This window comes from Drosophila nasuta, chromosome 3 (genome assembly GCF_023558535.2).
Source record: "Drosophila nasuta strain 15112-1781.00 chromosome 3, ASM2355853v1, whole genome shotgun sequence".
NCBI lineage: Eukaryota > Metazoa > Arthropoda > Insecta > Diptera > Drosophilidae > Drosophila > Drosophila nasuta.
Genome location: NC_083457.1, coordinates 15,676,702 through 15,698,098, shown reverse-complemented (window position 1 = coordinate 15,698,098; position 21,397 = coordinate 15,676,702). Strand labels below are relative to the sequence as shown.

General features: G+C 38.1%; 4 protein-coding genes across 8 annotated transcripts in view; all 4 read left to right on the top strand.

The window, feature by feature from the left end:
- The window catches only part of LOC132792268 (protein Atossa), a 31,924-nt gene extending 24,379 nt beyond the window's left edge, over positions 1–7,545 (top strand). For both annotated transcript variants that reach the window (XM_060801557.1, XM_060801556.1), the window contains exons 6-8: positions 1,482–2,378; positions 2,443–2,798; positions 4,057–7,545. In XM_060801557.1, the coding sequence (XP_060657540.1) occupies positions 1,482–2,378; positions 2,443–2,798; positions 4,057–4,252 (1,449 nt within the window). In that variant the 3' untranslated portion in view covers positions 4,253–7,545. The remainder of the gene's footprint in view (positions 1–1,481; positions 2,379–2,442; positions 2,799–4,056) is intronic.
- Positions 7,546–7,704: 159 nt separating this feature from the next.
- LOC132791172 (uncharacterized) lies at positions 7,705–8,828 on the top strand. The gene is made up of 2 exons (XM_060799998.1): positions 7,705–8,129; positions 8,281–8,828. The coding sequence occupies exons 1-2, from the start codon at positions 7,991–7,993 to the stop codon at positions 8,757–8,759; spliced, it is 618 nt and encodes a 205-aa protein (XP_060655981.1). The 5' UTR covers positions 7,705–7,990; the 3' UTR covers positions 8,760–8,828.
- Positions 8,829–9,391: 563 nt separating this feature from the next.
- LOC132791171 (complex I assembly factor ACAD9, mitochondrial) lies at positions 9,392–12,751 on the top strand. Its single transcript, XM_060799997.1, has 3 exons — positions 9,392–10,495; positions 11,520–11,844; positions 11,904–12,751. Exons 1-3 carry the CDS (start codon positions 9,441–9,443, stop codon positions 12,426–12,428), a joined length of 1,905 nt encoding a protein of 634 aa, XP_060655980.1. The 5' UTR covers positions 9,392–9,440; the 3' UTR covers positions 12,429–12,751.
- A 1,458-nt stretch (positions 12,752–14,209) lies between these two features.
- The window catches only part of LOC132792266 (bromodomain adjacent to zinc finger domain protein 2B), a 45,012-nt gene continuing 37,824 nt past the window's right edge, over positions 14,210–21,397 (top strand). For all 4 annotated transcript variants that reach the window (XM_060801554.1, XM_060801552.1, XM_060801551.1 and 1 more), the window contains exon 1: positions 14,210–14,679. The gene's annotated coding sequence lies outside the window, so the exon portion shown is untranslated. The remainder of the gene's footprint in view (positions 14,680–21,397) is intronic.

Sequence of the window (21,397 nt, the reverse complement as noted above, 5' to 3'; positions counted from 1 at the left end):
CCATGGAAGAAAGAAAAAAAACACAGATTTTTGTATTGAGTTCTGTCTGTCCGCTTACTTAAGAGTTAAAAACTAAGATTTCATCAATTCTAGATACTTAAAAGCGACCATACAGACCTATAAAAACCACTGAAAAGCTAAAAAAATCACATATTCATGTACTGAGTTCTGTCTGTCCGCTTACTTAACGAGTTACAAACTAAGATTTCAACAGTTCCAGAGTCATAAAAGTGACCATAAAGATTGTTGGTAGTCAAACCCCAATCTTAATCAAGCTTGTTGGACTAACAACAAACGTCTAGTTGGCTTCTTAGCAGCAATCATACAAAAAATTTAAAGATGCTCTAAAATTTCTAACTTAAAATAAACTAACTTATAATGATAGAAAGGAATTTAAAGACTACAGCTTGCCAATTATATTTTAGCTATTTCTTTCTTGAATATGAATGAAATAAAAGGCGAGCTTAAATGATTCAATTCGATATTAAAGTTAGTTATAGAACTAAGGTCTAGTTCCAAAACCTATGTCATAGCAATGGGAATATATAGTAGAAAAGCTCAAAAAAATTCTTGACATTCGCGGTCACTAACTGAGATCATTGAGATTTTTAAACTGGAGTACATAAATCTAACTAACTACTCATAAAGTTTATAAAGAAAGCACGACAAATAGAGCAGCAAAAGTAATATAGCAAAGTTCCTGGAATTCTTTAAAGTCGAGCTCGCAAACTTGCCTTTTTTTTTTTTTTTTGGTATTAAGAAGAATATAAATTCTAATTAACAATATAAATCCTAATCCAAAGATTTAATTGGTATTAAGCTGATCTAATCTAATCCACAGAGTTTAAGAGCTATCTCATAATAAATATATTAGAAATAACAATAATGCTAAGCTGTCAATATACATAACATTCCAGCGTGCTTAATTAAATTACCTATTAATACCTTTCAATTTCCAAATGAGCAAAAAGTGTCTACTAAGGTAGAAAAGGACAACTCCACACCCAAAATATGTAATTTAGAATGGAAAATTTGGATAAAGACTGACGAACAACAAAATTTGTGGTTTACAATATGACTTTTGATTGAAGAGTGTCCAAGAAAGTGATCTTTTAATAATTTATGAAACATTAATGGGAAAATGAATAGAAAATAAGTTCGAGTGATCCACATTTTAAGAATACAGAAATGGAAAGTAAACGATATATTAAAGAAAGTGTAAAGTGTAAGTGGAACTACTAAGGTATAAGAAGATAACCTGGACCACCAAAATTTATAGTTTACAATTACCCTTTTGGGTGAAGAGTGTCAAAGAATTGTATAAACTAATAAATACTTGAACAATAATAGGAACATTTTTGGGAAATAAGTCCGAGGGACCTATGAAAAGTAAAGGGTCTAGTGCAGTCAATATTTGTATCTAACTTTCTTACTTATTTTAAGTTGAGAACTTTACTAATTGCAATTCAACTCTCTTGCAGTCTTCTTCGACCAAGCTGACGCCCAATTTGGAACGCTGTTCGTTGAATGCGCCGCAGGAACGTTGCAAAACTCCGCCAGAGCAGTCAGTGAATGGAAGCGGAGGAAGCGCCACAACTGCTGCTCTGGAGGAACGCCTCGTGGTGCAGTTCAAGACACCCATCAGTCATGTGCCGCTCAAGCAGCAAGAGTTCCTGACGGCGCCACTCACGGTGCAGCCGCCCAAGCTGCCGAATCAGTTGCGATTGAACTGCAGCGGAGCAACGTTGCTGGACAGGGAGACGCCACCGCCAATGTTGTCTCCACAGCTGCGCAAAGCGTTGCCCAAAGTCAATCTGACGACGATCTTTTGTGGCAGCGGCAGCAGCAGCTCGGCTCCAATTGCCATTGACAACAGTCTCGCCTTTTGCTTTGAGCCCTCAACACTCAGTCAAGCGCATTCGCAATCGCTACTAACGCCTCCCGAGGCGGGGAATTTGCCCGTGCAGAAATCCTACTCGGCACCCACGTTGCCCAACGCTTTGGCGGTGTCGCCTCGTTTCGCTAAGCAGGCGGCTTTCTACAAGCGACGATCGCGACATCTCAGCGATCGCAGTGATCGCAGCTCGCTCGGTTCCGATGAGCAGCTGTCCGATGAGGATCTCGAGTCGGGAATGTGCAGTCCGGCGGGTTCGCCACTCAAGTCGCGTGCTCGCCTCGCTTCGCAGTTCACTGGGCGACCTTTGCTCGGGAATCTGGAGGAATCGTTGCTGCAGAAGCGTCTGCTACCGAAGATCGAAGTCGCTGGCTTTCGTCTGCAGCTGGGCGCCTCGGGTGGCTTTTGTCCCACACAGCTGACCATTCCGGCCTCGTCGTACTTCTACGAACTGCACGGCGAGACGCTCAGCACACCTTACCTGGTGAGTTGTGGTGATGAAATCCTTCTCTCTACATTGTTTGCTCATGCTAAACTATTTGTTTCAGTGCGAGATTCGTCTGCCACGCAAGGGTTACTTTGTGCCCCGTTCGGGGACTGTGCAGGCAACGCTGTTGAATCCCATGGGCACCGTGGTGCGCATGTTTGTCATTCCCTATGACATGCACGATATGCCACCTCTGCATCGCACCTTCATTCGCCAGCGCATTCTTGCCGAGGAGCTTCTGCCCGACATCGATGCTTGCACCGCAGCCGCTTCACTTAATCCGTTGCCGCAACGGACGAGGAAGGAACGGGAGCGAGAGCCAAGCAGTCCAACGGCAGCGACGAGCACCACCGGCAAGCTGGGACACTTTATCAGCGCCGAGCAGATGAAGCGATTGCGCTACTCCATTCACCTGAGGTTAGTTGAGATAGTGACGAGAGAGGAAAATTTGTACGACTTCAGGGGAGAGATGGATGTAGATATCTCAGACTATCCGTGCCATAGAATATCTTGATAATATGTAGATCTTACTAACTATAAATTAATTAATAATAGTTCTACATTTTGTGATCTCATTTGTTATCAAGTGAAAACAGTTAGCGTTTGCATATTCCGTAGTTATAGAAAGAAACTCTTAAGTTCTCAAGATTAGAAGATAATGAATTTCACATAGGAAAATTCAATCAATCAGTTCTAGGAAGAAACTCCTAAGATCTTAAAGGTAGAAATGAATGAATTGTGTCTAGGAAAAGTCAGTCAATCAGAAAAACAGCATAGATGATTAACATTTAATATTACATGCAAGTAATAGTATATTTTCTATAAAAGTCTTCCTCAAGAAGAGTTCTTAATTTACACAAATTAATCTTATTAATAATTCATAATTAATCGTTTCGGTTCTTAAAGACCCAGCAAAGATTTGAAGACCGAATCGATTAGGTATTAATTATTAACTAGACTACTTTTTGTAAACTAAGAAATCATTTTTGCAAAACCTGAAATAATCCGTTCAAACCAACTGCAGTTTTTACAGTTTTAACTTATGACAGAATATAAGGATTTTAGGGATAATAATTTCAAGATAATTAGCTCAAAAATTAATCTTGTATAAGCAAGCGATGTGTATAAATAGGATACTAATAATGCTCCTAAACTTACGCACTTCATATGTAAACATTCGTTTCCTAATAATCTATTACGCTGATAATGATGAAGCGAGTAGCGAGAAGCAAAGCGAGAAAAAAAGCGAGTAGCGAGAAACGAAGTATGTAGCGAGTAACGAAGACAGTAGCGAGAAACGACAAGATGACAGAGCGACCTATATTGCTTTCGACGCTTTGCATTCGCTTTATCGTTTCTCGCTTCGTTTTTACACTGACATCTTTGAAGCGATTGCATCGCTCGTTCTCGTCCAATATTATTGGCATTTATAGCCTATCGATATAGGGTCTTAAATAAAAGGGATTGAATTTTTCTTAACTTTGAACGGGGAAACCTTTTTGCTGAAATGGATTCAATTTTTCCTAACTTTTTATTAAGGAAACTCTTAAAAACTCATTAGTAATCAGTCTTAGACACTTATAGCCTATCGATGCAGGACCTGCAATAAAAGGGATTCAATTTTTCCTAATTTTGTATTAAAAATTCGTTACTAATAATGTTCTTTCCCTTACAGATTCCAGACATCTCGCTCGGGTCGTTTGTCGCTGCACACAGACATTCGTCTGCTGATCTCAAGGCGCACAGACTGCGACACAGCAGCGGCGCATGCCAAAGGATTGCTGGAGGCACCTAACGAGCTGGTGACGGACACGCTGATGCCCACTGAGCCGCGTTACAGTGCGAGGCAGGAGAGTCCCGGCAAGATTTAGTAGTTGCTGCAGGCACTGGCGTGTGTTGGCTGTGGAAGTGGCAGAAAGGAAGCAGACGAAGCAAGTGATGCAAGTGGCGAAAGAGAAGAAGAAGGCGAGGAAGAAGTGAAGGAAGATGATGGAGGAGAAGAAAGTGAAGGTGGCAGCTTTGTGCGTGGCCTGTGGAAGCAGCTGCAGGCGCGTTGGCAACTCTGGCAGCAATATCCCAAATATCAATTGTAGAGCAAAGATTCACACTTTTGGACAGCGGGAAATGAGACAATTTCCCCACAACATAAACACACCTACACACACAATAGAAGAACAACACCTACTGCATTGTTAGTCAGAGTCTCCTGCTCTTTTGTTTTTAAGTCACCAACAAATTTAGTTTGAATTGAAATTGTGAGAGAAGATTACGAAGTCGCAAGTGCAAGTCGATATACACATAAGTATATACAACACACACACACCTACACACACACATCTATATCTATACATGTATAGATAACTCTGTGGTTAATATGCCTCTCTGATCTATCATTTATATATAGTATATAAAGGGGGCCACATCTAACAAACAAAACAAAACAAAAAACATAAAGAAGAGAAAATAAGAAAGAAATATCTCAATTTACACTTTACACTGAATCCTTGGGCCTTGGCCCATTTAGCAATACTAAGAATTAGTTACAACAAATCATACATACATAGATATTATGTATACGCAATATACGAGTGTACTGAGTGATGAATGAATGCGTTTGAAATGTGAATATGTGTGTGAATACTACTAATCAACAAAATTAGTAAGCACAATAAACAGTGACAACTGTTGCCTGAGAAAGTCGAGTCTACACTCAATTATGTTGTGAATATGAAAATGCAAGGAATTGTCAAAGTTTAGATTACAACTATTCTGTTTTTTTCAAGATAAGAAAAGCTTGATATGCTTTAGTTAAAAGTGAATGACTAAAAAAGCAAAGAGAAGCAAAAAAAACTTCGAGATAGAAATCAACTTATTAGATTGAAGATGAAGAATTGTGAATGAGTTTTCGAAATTTAGACTCTACTTCAGTTTTCTATGAAACACTATCAGATATATCATATAAGATATATATCAGATATTTACCAAGAAAAGTTCGATATGCTTCGGATAAAAATGAGTAAAAAAAAACGACCAAATCAAAAAGAGAAAATACGCTTCAAGAACAAAAATTCTGAAACGATTGTTTGTTGTGAAGAATTCTAAAAGAAAAGTTATCAAAATGTAAACGTTAAGTTTTCAATGTTTTCTATGAATTTCTATCAGATGAACCGAGAAAAGTTTGATATGATTCAGTTAAAGAGGAGTTAAAAAACAGTCAAGTGATGTGACAAAAGTAAATCACTAAAATAAAATAGAAAAGAAAATTTCTTTTTTTTTTCTTCGATTTGGAAATCAACTTATTAACAAATTGATCATCTTAAATACTAAATTTCGAGATGTTTGTTCAAAGAATTGTGAATGAAAGGATCAATTATCACAATTTAGATTCTGCTTAATTTTCCAATACTTTCTATGAAATTCTATCAGACCTACCAAGAAAAGTTTGATGTGATTTAGTTAAAAATGAGTAAAGAAAAAGTCATGTGATGTGAATATGAGAGAAAAAGGAAAAACGATTTTTTTTCTTAAAGTTGCAAATCAACTTATAAACAAATTTTTCATAAAAAAGAAAAACTTAGTAACAAATTTGTTCATATTAAATATTCAATAATGAATGGATTGTGAAAGGATGAATATTTAAATGGAAACATAATTTTTCAATACCAGCTCGATATGCTTGTCGAATGAGTTGACGAAAGTGAGACGTAAAAATAATAAGGAAAGTTGAAAAAAGTTGAAGAACAACTTATTAAAAGTGCATTATACAATCTATATCTTTATTATGGAACGATTTTTCTAATGATATAGAAATTCTTAATTCAAATTTGAATTTGAAAACATTTTTCTAATAATTATACTATCTATATCTTTATTATGGAATGATTTTTCAAATGATATAGAAATTCTTTATTCAAATTTTGATGTGAGTGTTTGAGACAATATTAATTATTGAATTTGCGAGTTTTGTTAAAGCAAAGCAAAGTATGAACAAATTATAATTGACAGAGTTTGCTGCAAAGGCAAATAGAAAAGTAAGTTACCCGAAGCAATATAAAGCTCAATACAGCAAAAGATTTAGGAATATGACTTGAAAACTTGAACAGGAGGAAAGAAGAAAGAAGATGATATAGAATTTGTTGAATTTTAAGTGAGGTGATTCACAACATAATTGAGGTGTCTTTGGCAGCTGAAATCGCCTGCTCGATTGTGTGCGAAAAAAATATATATTTATTGACTTGTGCGAATGCAATTTTAACCAAAATAAATGCAGTAGTATTTCAAAAAGCGTAGGGAAGAAGAAGAACAAAGAGAGTGAAAGTTGGGGTTAAATTGAATGAGAGTGTGAAAGTGTGTGCGTGTGGGTGTGTGTGTGTAGAGGAGCTCACATCGATCGTTGTTGTTAGAGTAGTGTATGGATCTATTTATCAAATCAATTCAATAACTTTTCTGCAATTCATTTTCTAATAGTTTCATGTGAATTTTGTTCAATTTGTTTTATGGAAGAGCGTGCCTGTGATACGATGTGAGCTGCCTGTGAGAGGGGTTGAAGTTGGGGTTGGGGCAGGGAGGGGAAGGTACAATAATTACAAGAAAAGAAAAGAAAATAAAATGTGTAGAACTTTAGTTAAATACAATTAAAAACAATTTATGTTGATTGAAACATGCAATGCAATCTAAATCTACTTGGTTATTAGTTTTGTTTTATTTTTGATTCAAATTGTGCGATCAATGCACAACTCTGTACTTCAATAATAATGAAATAGTTTGCGTACACGCATACATACATAGCAATATGTACATGTGTAAATGTAGTACATACTCGAGACACTGTGTTAAATTCTAATACTATATAACTCTTATTTCAATTGATACCTGACTATAACTATGTATAACTAAACTAAAACTACCGCTATTAACAAATTTTCAATCTAGTTGGTAAACGAAACAAACATAAATAATGTACACACCCGACACCAACACCAATAAACACACAAATACACACACACACACTAAAAAGCAAATCTTTTTTTGTATTTTTCTTGAATATTTGTTTAACTGTTTTTAAGTAGTGAGCTTAATGTGCCCAGTCAATAGCAATTATACAAGTATAACACCAATATACAACAAATGATTCAAATAAAGGGTTTTGTGTTTTTAATCCAAAAACAAAATACTATAAATAGACAAAAAAAGACTTTAATATGGATGCGATATCGGAAAGAAGCTGGATGGATCAAAATCTTTATTCAAATAACATTTGCTACTTTTAATTTCAACGGTTCAAATTCTTTTAACAATTGAATTGCTTAATGATCATACGACAATCAAAAGCCAACGCTGCGAATGTGTAATATGGATTCCACTCGAAATCACTCAAATCCTCAAAACACAAACTGCTGTTCCGATTCCATTTGTTTCTATGCTTTGCTGTTTAGGCATTCAATTCGCCTGCTCGTTCGCACACACAGCGAAAGCATTAAAACATGTTGTTGTTCCAGTCACACTTATAAGGCAAGGCAAACAAAACAAAACGAAAAGAAAACAAAGCAGAAAAACATGTTTTGCTCTCGCACTTGCCGTAGTTGGTGTGTGAGTGAAGTTGTTGCAACATGGATCTGGACGCGGAACAATTAATCTTTTTGATTGAGTCAAGAAAACCCATATATAATTACAAAAGCAAGGATCATGCAAATAAAGAAATAACCGACAAGCTATGGCGACAAATCGCAAAGGAAATGAATTGTGAAGGTTAGTTTATTGAGTATTCAATTGTATTGCTTGCTTGCTTGCTTCGTTCCTTGAAAAAACCAGGGCTGGGTTGATGAGTTTAGCTGCATTGAAAAAAATGCAGTCACACTGATTTATTAAAGCGCCACATATTTAAATCTTTAACTTGCAGTATCCGATTGTAAAAGTAAATGGACTGTTTTACGTAATTCGTATGCCAGATATTTGCGAGATGAGCGACATGGCTTGAGACTGAACTTGAGTGGAAGGCGAAAAAAGAAATGGTATTTAGCTGATTCTATGGCTTTCCTAAAGGACTATGTGCATCAACAGCATCCCGTTGCCGCCTTGGATAGCCAAGATACAAGTAGCATAAGTTCTGAATCAAAAATGCGCTCATCCAGAACATTCGCAGTGTCAACTAAAAAGATCAAGACGGAAATGGTTAAATCATCGAGTGAATCCTTTCAGCCAATGGCAAAGGAAACAACAACGGAGTCTTCCAGTGGTTTGTTTTTCAAAAGTCTATTGATGGACTACGATCAATTAAGTAGTAAACAGCAACGTTCGTTTAGATTAGCAATGTTGACAAAAATGAACGAGTTGCAAGAGGAGGCTGAGAATGAAACTGAAGTTGATTGGCAGGATTGAATGAAAGTATTAGAGCTTTGTAAAAGTGGAGTTTGTTATAATGTGAAGTTTCAATTTTCTTATCATACAAATAAATCATATTTATTGACATATTCACATGTTCAGTGAAGATTCTTCACAATGCATATTAAAGCTTTTGCTTTGATTCGACAATCAGCTGGTCTTTTGTTTACAAACAAGCAAGGGCTGCAGCATCAGTCAAAACAAACTGCAAACAAGACTGCAGTAACATTAATACTGAAAATTCATAAATGTCGAAAATGCAGATTTATGCTTAAACGTTAAAAGTGATTGAGAAGCTTGTTAATAAAAAGCACAAGTTTTGTTTAATATCATAAATTCACATACACACCAAGTTTTCCTTTATACTCAATATGGCGCCTCTTGAAAGTGTGACCAACCTGGTGTGTTGGTTGTAAAATGGTATATTATACACAATACTTACAATTTAAAAAACGCTGCTTTTTGAATGAAAAATAATAAAAATATTCCAAACTAGTCGACAGCAATAAATTATTTAATAATAAGCAATGCTTAGCAATGCTTAATTAAAGTATATTGTATTGCTGCCAACAGAAGCAACAATGTTCGCCACAAATCATCGTTATCGGACGTAATCGATAAATCGATAGCGCCAACGGTGTTTTTGTGCAGTTGCTAGTGACAATTAGGTAATTCAAGATGCGCTACAGTTTGTTATCGCGTGCCGTAAAATTGTTAAATGAAAACCACAGCCGGCGAGGACAAATATTATTAACGCGCAGCAGCAGCAACAAGGCGAGAAGCGAGATCAATACGCAGCATGCGGGACAGCAGCAGGAGGAGGTGACAAAGGCAGCAGAGGAGACGGGCAAGTTGCCGGCACGTGAACCGCTGGCAAAGAACTTCTTTGTGGGCCTCACAGATCGCGAGCTGCTCGGTTATCCCGAGGTCATACCACGCGAGGAGATGGCGAATCTGCAGAATGCACTGCTCCCGCTGAACAATTATTTTGCCGAGGAGCAACAGCAAGAGCAGGAAACGCAGTTAAAGCAGCTGGGACTATACGGACTCAATGTGCCCACCGACTACGAAGGTCGTGGTTACAAGTGGAGCGCCAGTCTGATGGCCAGTGAACCTGAGGCACAGCACACCAGCCTGGCGCTGGGATTGCAAACGCATCGCGTGGTTGTCGATTTGCTATGCGAGCTGGGCTCATTGGAGCAGCAAGAACGCTACTTGCCACAACTGGGCTCAGGACAGCTCGTGGCCAGTGAAGCCATACTGGAGTACACGCCACCGGAGGATGACTTCTTTGCCACCCAAGCGCAATACGATGCGGATCGTCGCTGCTGGCTGCTCAATGGCGAGAAGGCATTTGTGCTCACAGCTCCAGCTGGACAACGACAATTGTTTTTGGTGCTGGCGCAGACACAACAGCCGAATGTGCCCGGCACTCTGGGACGCAGCAGCACCATCTTTTTGGTGGACTCACAGCAGCAGGGCGTGCGACTTGGCGAAGCACATGAGACATTCGGTTGCCAGGCGGCAAGCATGCGTCGCATCCACTTCGATCAGGTGCAACTGACCGAGGAGCAGCTGCTGGGCCTGCCACACGAGGGCAATCGTTATGCGGAGCAGCTGGTGCGTTCGTCGCGTCTAAGGGGCAGCCTCACGGGCATTGTGCTCGCCAAGCGTCTGCTGCAGCAGCTGGCCAGCTTCAGTGTAGACACGCAGCAGTGTGGCGTCCAATTGAAGTGAGTTACTCCATTAATATACCCGCTACCCATAGAAGGATAATATAACTTTGTGGCTTCAGGAAAAGAGGGAGGCATCTCCGACCCTAGAAAGTATATTTATTCTTGATCAGCGTCAACAACTGAGACGATATAGCCATGTCTTTCTATCTGTCTGTCCGTCCGTCCATATGAACACCTAGATTTGAGAGACTATAAGATATAGAGACATAATTTTTTTCGACAGCACTTGTTATATTTGCACGCAGATCAAATTTGATTCAAAATTTTGCCACGTCTACTTCCTTCCCCGACAAAATTCAAATAGCAAGCGTAGTTTTAAAGCTAGAGTCACAAATTTCAGTATATATATGGTATATTTTGTACTTTATGGTATATTTTGAATGCAGTGTCATTTAAATATACCAACTATAGCCTTTTGAATAATTCAGTGTTTTGTGTGATATATTTTAATTTGTCATATTTTAAGAATAATATCGCGCTGATTACTTTTATTTTAAAGGTAGATTCGCAAGTTGGGTACATTTATGGCATATTTTATACCCCATGGTATACTTTGAATGTAGTACTACATATTTGAAGTATTTTTGCGGTATATCAATTTAGTATATTTTAAGTGTAATACCGCACTGTTTTGCTTTTATTCAAAATATCAATATAACAATTATAGCCTTTAGCACATTTTAGAGTTTTTGCGGTATATCAATTTGACATATTTTAAGAATAATACAGCACTGCTGATTTGATTCAAAATATTAGTATACCAATTATAACCATTGACATATTTCAGTATTTTTGTGGTACGAGTAAGAATAATACTGCAATGTTTGCTTTAATTCAAAATATATTTTGGTATATTTTTAGTATTTATTCTGTATACCAATTTAGTATATTTTAACAATAATACCGCACTGTTTTGCTTTTATTCAAAATGGGTAGTGGGTACCTCACAGTCGAGAACACTCGACTGTAGCTTTCTTACTTGTTCTTTTCATAGCAGTTACTAATCGTTATATCCACACAGAGATCTGGAACTGACGCGCGTGCAGCTGTCGCAGGCCACCTGCTCCATCTATGCCATGGAGAGCATGCTGTACATGACAGCCGGCCTCTTGGATGAATTTGCTGGCCAGGATGTGACGTTGGAGAGCAGCATAACCAAATACTACACGCTGCAGCAGCTGTACACGATTGCCTCACAGAGTCTGACACTGCTGGGGCCACAAAGTCTGCATCGTGGGCAGTTCTGGGAGCAAGGATTACGGGATGCCGCTCAGCTCTGCACACAGGGTGAATCCTTGAGCACGCTGAGTCTGTTCATAGCATTGACGGGTTTGCAACATGCGGGCGTAAGTTAAAGTTAAGTTATTTAAATAATTTATACTTAAGTTATACTCTTCCGTTGCAGCAACAAATGAACGAAGGCGTGCGCAAGTCACGGAATCCGCTTTACAATCCCGGCCACATCTTTGGCAAGTTTCTGTCCACCAACACTCTCGAGCAGCCCAAGACACGCATGCTGCTGGCGGAGAATTTGCATCCCACACTGGAGCCGGCGGCTCAGTGCATCGAACATTCGGTGGCTCGCCTTCACATGGCTGTGGATCTGATGTTCACCAAGCATGGCAATGCGGTGGTGGAGCGTCAGCATGAGATGCAACGTCTGGCCAACATTGTCAGCACCATCTATGCCATGTGGTCGAGTGTGGCACGTGCCTCACGCTCCTATTGCATAGGCCTCCCGCTGGCGGATCATGAGATGCTCACTGCTTCGGCTATTTGCACGCAAGGACGTGATGATGTCCTGCGTCTGGCCACGGAGATCTACAGCGGCAACTATGTCAACAATGATAACAATCTGTTGCGACTGGCATCGCAGGTGACCAAGAGCAAGGGCTACTTTGCTGTGCATCCGTTAACATTTAACTTCTAAGTTGGTTTTACTTCCTGTTATCATGCGGCTGCAAGCCATATTAAATTTATTAATTGTAATAATAATTGTAAGTGTTTGATGCTTGTGATTTGCGATTACACAAATAAGTTTTTGATTTGTTGATCATTAATGATCGATAATGTGCACTTTTAAAGACCTGTCAAAACACGCCAGGATATAAACAAAATACAAGCTATTTTCCTCAAAGGACATGTTAATTCAAACCATAACTCAGCAGGATAACGAAGTATTTCGAAAGCACATGCATTTTTATGATCACACATGTCAACTCCATCGCTTGACATACAAACATTTCCAGAATTCCACAAAAAAATTGGACGAACATTTTTCCAAGGAGCATGTAAAAATTGTCCAAAAATCATATTTTCCGCTGTAACTCCCCCATTTTAAGAACGATTTGCATAAACTTTTCCACATCGTTAGATGTCAACCAACACATACAGAAACCGTTGCAATATCCTTGAAAGTCCTTTAAACGTCCGATTTATAAGGACTTTTTCCTTTTCAGAAAATTAGCTATATCTCTGGAATTCTTGACATGATCGGCATCAAATTAAAGTTAAATAGTATAGTTTTAATAGGTCTATCTTCTGGCCAAAGAAAATTCAAATCGTCCTGCTAGTTTTTGAGCTAGCCAGAATTTAGTATTTTTGTTCATTGTTCTTTCGCTCCGAAGCTGAAATTTTACAAGTGTTGGATTCTTAGATGACCCCATATTTTTTTGATGCCAATCGATAGATTTGGTCTCTACGAATTGAATGCAACAAGTCCTGTCAAAATATCTAAGGATATGGCAGAGCTAGGATCATTTTTCTAATTTGGAAATAGAGCAATTGGCAGAAAATTTTGTAGCACACTTTTAAGCTGCATACATTTAAACGTATCTGCGGTGACAAACCACAGATGGCGCTAGCAATAAACTTTTCGTATTTCCAAGTACTACACCGGCAACATTGTTAAATATAAATTTAATAAAATATAAATAAAATAATATTGTTATGCGATTTAATAAAATAAAAATAAAATATTAATTCTAGCGTTTATTTTATCATTATAAAAAATTGACCCCTTTCACTGAAGTCACCTGCATTTTAATTTCCGCAACCAAAAATAAATTAAAATAAAAAAATATAGGACAAAATTAACAAAAAAAAAATTATTATAAAAGACATAATAAGATTGATTAAATGATACTCCCTACTCATACTTATAAACCGAATGAAAACGTTTATTTATTATTTTTTAAAATTGTACCGAACACTTTCACTTATATATAGTCATAAATATTTAACAAACAATATAAAAAATAAAGGAAAAATAATTGAATTCTATATAAAATTAAATTCAATTTTGTTATTTAATGAATTTTATAAGTTCTATATCGTAAATATTATAGTAAATGTATTCGATAGTTCCAACGAACACAAAATGTACAATTTTTGCTACAAAAATGCACCGAAAGGGGAGAACGAAACAACGATATCTTTTGATCACTCATCTAATGAGCTTTTGAGTTCACCTTATAAAATACACTCACTACTCTGAAGCTTCTAAACTGAGCACAATCGGCTTGCAACAAAGCTCAAAAGCTGAGCCTGAGTCCACGCGAGCGCTGTCGCTAATCTTTTTCTGCACGCTGCGCTGTCGACGCAGACGTTAACGTTGTTCCATTTCATTTCATTCCAATGGCAATTTCAATTCCGATTCCATTCGTGTTTTGCAATTTTATTGGCAATTGGTTCATTTTCGTTTCGGTTGTCGTGCGGTTCGCGCGCGTGTTTTTAGCATCGTCCAAGTGGAAAGTGCGCAAAGTATTTTTCTGGCTATTTTCTCATGCATTATTTTTCAAATACAAAATAATAATACATACTTACATACACACATGTGTAAGAACATTGCACAAAATTGAAAAAAAACAACAGTTTAGTGTGCAAAATGGTGTGGAAAATTTTAAAAGAAAAAGCATAAGAAAAGTAAAAAATAAAAAACGCCCACGGATAAAATTTATTGCTACGCGTGTAGTGTGTGTGCGGCGAATGCGTGCGTGTGTGTGTGGTTGTGTGAAAGAAGCATAAGCAGTGAATTGTGCAAAAAATAAAATAAAGAATTACAAAATAAAAGGAATAAAGTGTTGCAAATCAATTGGAGAATATAGCAACGAAGAAGAGAGCAGCGACAAGTGAGAAAGCGGCAAGGGCATAAGCAGCAAGCAGCGTTTAACTTGACACAGGTGAGTTTTAACATAAAAACTACCAAACGGCCGAATTGCTCATCAAATTGTACCCCAAAATGTGGGGTGTTTGTTGTTATGCACAGAAAATTGCGTTCGCATTTCGCATCGCATTTGTTAGTGCTCTAAGCAGCAGCAGCAGAAGCAGCTACGTTCCCCGCTGACATTTTGATGGGTGGGAATGGAACAAACTCAACAGCAACAACAACGATATAGAAGCGACAACACGAGGGGTAGTTGAACTGAAGACCTCTCGCTCTTTCTCTCTTTCGTTCTGTCGCTGTTACTCATATGCGGCTTCGGTTTTTGTAACCGTTACACAAAAGTTAGCAGGGCATTTTAATTTGCAGTCAATTGAAAATAAAATGAAGTAATTAAATTTTTTACGTGAATATAATTTTAGTCGTTTTTAATTTCACAGCTGTTGCTCAAGCTTATGTTTTCCAAACAAAAAATACCTAGCGGGTATTTCGCAGTCGAGCAACTTCGCTTCTTACTCCACTCGTATTTCTTTTCTTTTTTTTTTGCCTTTTAGCAGCAATAATTTAAACTCGAAGATTGAGCGCTTTCTTGTTGGGTATCGTGACATGAACAGTGAGCGGAGGTAGTTGGGGGCGCGGCAGGGTTGGGATCGCAACTTAGCACACGCACCAAAAGTTACAAACAATAAAAATTGGAGAAATAAAAGACCAAAGAAGAATGTGAACAGCAGCAGCTAGCAGCGGTGGCGGCAGAGGAGTTTTGCTGCCTGCTATTTCATTTCGTTTCGTTCCGCAGGGTGTTGTGTTTTTTTTTTTTGTTTTTTCTTCTTTTTCGGACTCAGTGACAGTGAACGCCATGAGCACTGGCACACGACACACACACACATACACGCAGACAAAGAAGCATTGGTTAGTTGATTGGTAGGGCAGCCGCAGCCAGAAGTCAGGGCAGCAGGGAGGAAAGCAAGAAACAGAAGACAGGCACGACAGAGTCACCGGCCAAACCGATTCCACTGGATTGTATTTTTTTTCTCGGCCTCTGGCGGTGACTGTATGTGAGAGTGTGCGACTGTGTGTGTGTGTGGGTTACAATCCATCAACACACACAGTGGGAGCAGCGACGTCGCGGCGTCGTTGACTTTGCGTGCTTTTATTTGAGATTTGCTCACGAATTGCTGCTTTTGCTGTTGTCGTTGGATCGCGCAATGTGTATCTGTATGTATGTGTGTGTTTATAAATTGGCAATGTGGGTGTTTTGTAGTTGTTGTTGTTGCTAGCATTTTGGCCTAGGTGGCAGAGGCACAGCGCAGTGGCAGAGCACGCATTGCCGCCAAGTGGATTGAATTTGGATTTTGTTTTATTGTCGTTGTCGTTGTTGTTGTTTCGCTTGTTTTTCACTCGCTCTTATGAAATGAGTGCGCATTTTATTATTGTTGTGCAGTATTTTAAGCAATTTCAACTTGAAAGTTATTAATCAATTAGCCAACCAGCAAGCTTGCAACAGTGTGTGTTTAATGGCAATTGTTTTCAGTTGAATTTGTTTAATGTGTGGATGTTAAGTGTATTGTATTTAATGCTCATAATTTGCTGTTAATTAGCTTGGCGTAGATTACGAATTACGATTATCAAGTTGATTTTTTTCTTTTGTAGTTTTTGTGCGAGGGCGTGTATTAGAGTCTTACCTCTTACTCACACTATCACACATATACACAGTTTTACTAACACAGACACACGCACAAATCGATGGCATGGAATCGCAACCCTCTTTGCCGTCGATAAGCTTGACATAAATCATTTTAACGGCGACACACACACATTCACACAAGCACACACACACGGACGTCATGTGTGTGTGTATTATTGTGAATTTCTTCTGTACATTTGAAATATTGTCCAAACGCATAAAATCGATTTCTAATCGTGTAAATAAATGGCGACAAATGCTGCGCCCCCCAAACGCCAGGTGGCGTCGCACACTCACACATACACTTGCTTGGCTTGCACATATGTGTGAGTGTGTGTGTGTGTGTGGTTGAGTGAGTGAGAGAGTTTCAGTGCCTGGCATTTTGTTTCAGTTCAGGCCAGCAGGCGGAGACCCGTTGCCAATGTTGCACCTTGAGCTCCACTGAACTCGAGAGATGCGCGTCAAGGGTACAAAATGGGAAAGGGAACGGGACGGGCACGGGCATGGGCATGGGAATGGGAATGGAAGAATTGGCGACCGAAATCGAAACGGCGAATTTTGCAAGTAAAGGCAAAAGCAGAGCAGCAACAGCGACGGCGTCGTCGTCGTCGTCGTTTAAATGGCAGATAAGCGTAAGCGAAGAGTTCGGCACAGCAACAGCAACAACAACAAGAAGAAGAGCAAACAAAATGGCAAATGCCGAATGCAGACACAGTAACAACAAGCAGACTACACACAAACACACACATACAAATATAGAGAATGAGAATGAATGTGTGTATATCGAGAGGCTATAAAAACCAAACGTTGGAACAATGAGAACATCGAAACTGGCTCTGACTGATGTCAGTTTGGGGGCTGCCCACTAATTGGATATGAGGTCGAGGTGGTGGGAATGCAAGGGGGAGGGGGAGCAAGTGCAAGCAGAATGTTTGGATTGTTGTCCCCTGGCATTGTAATGCACAGCATTCATACACACACACATACACATGCACGCACGTACGCACGCACACATTCGTGTTATGTGCAATGCCCCCGTGGACGACCCCTCACAAATACTCACACCTACACGCACATTCACACACACACACACATTTCACATAAATACGAATTCAACTGCAAGCTAAAAGTGCAAAAAATCACACGCCAATGGGACAGAGAGAGAGAGAGGAAAGAAAGAGAGAGCGAGAGTTGGACAGATGGATAGATAGAGTCGATGGATAACTGAAAATTGAATTTGTTGTTGCTGCTGCTGTTGTTGTTGGCATCGCTTTGAAAATATTGGCAGTAATTGAATTTATGCCGTTCGGTTGCAGCTGCAAAACACTAACGGCAAAATTGCAAAATGCTAAAGATGAGTGCAAATTGCAAAGTCCCCAAACAGCAAACCCCCTCTCTCTCTCTCTCCCCTCCTCCTCGCTGTGCGCCTCTTCCCTTTGCCGCCTCCGCAAGTTTCGGTTTACAAACAGAAATAATTTTGTTGGGCGTCCGTTTTGCAATGTGTTTGCCCCTCCTCTTCGCCTCTGCCTCTCTCCCCCCTCCACACTGTTCACGCCTCTCGCTCTTTGCCACTTTTAATGTTAAACAATATTTCATTGGATTTTGCGGTCGAAATTGTTCGTTTTATTCATTTCATTTCTTCTTTTTGTTGCGTTTTTGTGTTTTTGGTTTCATTTCGTTGTTTTGTTTTTGTTTTGTTTTTTTTTTTCGTTGGGTGGCTTTCTTTTTATCGCCATAACAAGGTATTTTTAATTAGCTTAATTTAATTGGATTTCATTTGATTGGTTGTCATGTGAATCGAAAGACGCCAGACATTGCAATTGTGTAGTGTTTTTGGCCTACAGCGTTAAGAAAATTAACTAAACAACTGATGTGAGAAATTATACAGATCTAAATATAATGGAGGACAAAAACTAATTGTGAATTTATACAGAACATTACACTTTTCGGACAATTCACAGTATTTTTGATGACCAATAATGGAGAACAGAAACTAAATGAGAATTTATTCAGTTATTTTATATGACCAATTTAGTTTTAAGAGCTTTAATCATGAATTTTTCATATTTATGAGTGAAATAATTCGTGAAACTTTGACACCTAAACATTAAAATAAACAATGTGGTCTGCTTTTATAGAATTTTATTTTTAAGAATTTTTACTTTATTTCAAATTGCTTGGGCATCTGTTTAATCCACAAAATGTTATTAAAAACTGTTTAATTATGTTTAAGTTATTGAAATGTAGTATTTTCATTTATGGGTTGTGAATTAATTAGTTCTGAAATAGCGTCTAATAACCTCATCGTTGTTATCCCTAAACTATTCATAAACATCATTAACGTAACCTCACCTTAAAGAAATCTAAATTCAATTTTTTTTGTGTTGTTATCTAAAATTTTCACCACATATTGAGGATGTTAAGTTAATTATTCTCTAATATTAAATTATATACTTTCAAACTTTTGGTAACAAAGTTAATATTTGCCATTCGCTAAACACAATTATAAGTTCTGGTTGTCTTTAAACTTCTTCGTTACCATAACTGCCGAAATGATTAGTTTAGTAGTTGTACAGCACCCCTTTTTTATTTATGGTATTTGGAATCGGAATTGTGGAAGAGTTCCAGAAATAAGCGAAGTGGAAAGCAGCGGACAACACACACACAAAAACCCAACACAATTGACCGCATTGACAACTCTGCAGCATCTGCTTCTGTATTGAAGCGATAACAGATGATGCCCACTGTCATTAGACTAACTATGTTTGCCTCTCTTCTTCGACTCTCGTTCAGTCAATCAGGCTATCGCACTCGCACGCACACGCTCTCTCACATCATTACAGCTGTCATAAGTGCGCTTTGTCGACAGCTGTGACGATCATGCAAAAAAAAAAAATAAGAGAGGGAAGATTATAAGGACTAAAGGGAAAAAGTAAATTGCAGTTTACGAATTCATCTCATAACGTACTCGTATTTATATGCTAGTTATCAATTTATTTAAACTAGAGTCGTGCAATCGATAAGCACAAGTGAAAAAGGTATAAACTGAAACTTAAACTTGACTCGTTCCATGCGCTGTTTAATGGAAGTTTTTGCTACTCCTGCTGTAGTTGTTGTTCTTGTTGTTGTTGCTGTTATTGGTTGGACACGCGATTGTGTGGAACGTGGAACTGGAAGTGTGAGGTGAACAAGGAGGAGAACAAGAGACTAAAGTACGAATGCGAACATTGTGAGTGTGTGAGGAGAGCAACCCTTGAAAGCTTTTGTCGTTCGACTTCATTATGGGCATGACAAATGTACAAAAGTGTGACCCAGCATGTGAGTGTGTGCGTGTGTGTATGAATTGCTGAATTTTGTGAAAATGGCAACAAGGTTTTTGGGGGAACAGAAGAAGATTTTGCCGCGACGCGAGTCGATTGAAGTCGCCAGTAGGACTTCAACAGCTTATTGCCCTTGGGCCGAATGAATGTGATTTGGGAACTGTGACTGAGACTATGGTTATAATTGTGAGTAACTCTGCGATTGTGGTTGTGACTGAGACTGCGACAGCGCCAGTCATTTTACTGCGACTCTTAGTCTGACTGGAATTTATTAGTAGTAGTTGTGACTGTCACCTTATTTGTGATAGTAACTGTGACTACTATTTTTGATGCTATAGGAATTGCGGTTGTTATGATTGCTGTAAATGGAACTTTATTTATATTTTAAAGCTTTCGTTGATTCAGCTTTAGTACAAGTGAAGTGAAAAAGTAACTGTGACTGAGATTGGGTTGGGGTTTGTGTCTTTTTGCTGCGATTCTTAGTCTGACTGGAATTTATTAGTGGTAACTGTGACCGTTACCTTATTTGTGATAGTAACTGTGACTTCTATTTTAGCTGTTAAAGGAATTGCGTTTCTTATGACTCCTTGGTATAAGTGGAACTGCTTTTATAATTGTTCATTGTTTATACTTTTAATTATCTACCCTTTAAAGTTTTCATTGATTTTAAGTGTGACTGCGATTGGCTTTAATTGAAACGGCGAATGTAATAGTATTATTTTACTGCGACTCTTAGTCTGCCTGGAATTTATTACTGTTTGATTCATTGTAACTGGGACTGACGCAGTTTTTGTGATAGTAACTGTGACTACTATGTTAGCTATTAAAAGAATTTCATTTGTTAAGATAGTGGGTTCCATTTGGAACTGCTATTGTAATTGTTTTTTTTGTTTTATATTTTTAACTATCTGCACTTTAAAGTTGATGATTGATTTAATTTTACTTCAAGTGAAGTGAAAAAGTAACTGTGATTGTCATCTTATTTGTGATAGTAACTGTGATTACAAGTGTAGATGTTACAGGAATTGTTTTGATTGCCATTTTATTTATTGTATCTGTTCTTTAAAGTTTTAATTAATTTAGTTGTACTTAAGTGAAAAAGTAACTGTGACTGCGATTGGCTATAATTGTAACTGCGACTGTGATAGTTGTAATTTATTTGCAAGAATACATTTGTTTATGTTAAATAAGTAAAATCCTTACATTTGTTACTTATTTAGTAACCATTCTAAAGTTGTAACTGCTACTACGACTGTGACTATGATTGTAACTGCGACTGTGAAAGTATCTGCGATTTATATGCAAGAATACATTTGTTTATGTTTAGTAAGTAAAATCCTTACATTTTCTGCTTATTTATTAACCATTCTGAAGTTGTAACTGCTACTACGACTGTGACTATGATTGTAACTGCGACTGTGAATGTATCTGCGATTTATATGCAAGAATACATTTGTTTATGTTTAGTAAGTAAAATCCTTACATTTTCTGCTTATTTATTAACCATTCTAAAATTGTAACTGCTACTACGACTGTGACTATGATTGTAAGTGCGACTGTATTTATGTATGTGTGCGTGCTGCTCTCGCTCACTTGCATGATGTATCTCTAAAGTGGGAATATATTGTATCCGCATCCGTATCTTGTGTTTGCATGCCTCGCAGCTTGCTGCAGCTTCAGCTCCTCTCCTGCTCACAACCTGCTGCCATTTCCACCTTCTGCTCTGCTATATT

Coding starts and splice junctions, on each gene's coding strand:
- LOC132791171 (XM_060799997.1), top strand. CDS start 9,441: ATGCGCTACAGTTTGTTATCGCGTGCCGTAAAATTGTTAAATGAAAAC. Junction 10,496..11,519: donor CAGTGTGGCGTCCAATTGAA/GTGAGTTACTCC, acceptor ATATCCACACAG/AGATCTGGAACTGACGCGCG. Junction 11,845..11,903: donor CGGGTTTGCAACATGCGGGC/GTAAGTTAAAGT, acceptor CTTCCGTTGCAG/CAACAAATGAACGAAGGCGT.
- LOC132791172 (XM_060799998.1), top strand. CDS start 7,991: ATGGATCTGGACGCGGAACAATTAATCTTTTTGATTGAGTCAAGAAAA. Junction 8,130..8,280: donor AAAGGAAATGAATTGTGAAG/GTTAGTTTATTG, acceptor TTTAACTTGCAG/TATCCGATTGTAAAAGTAAA.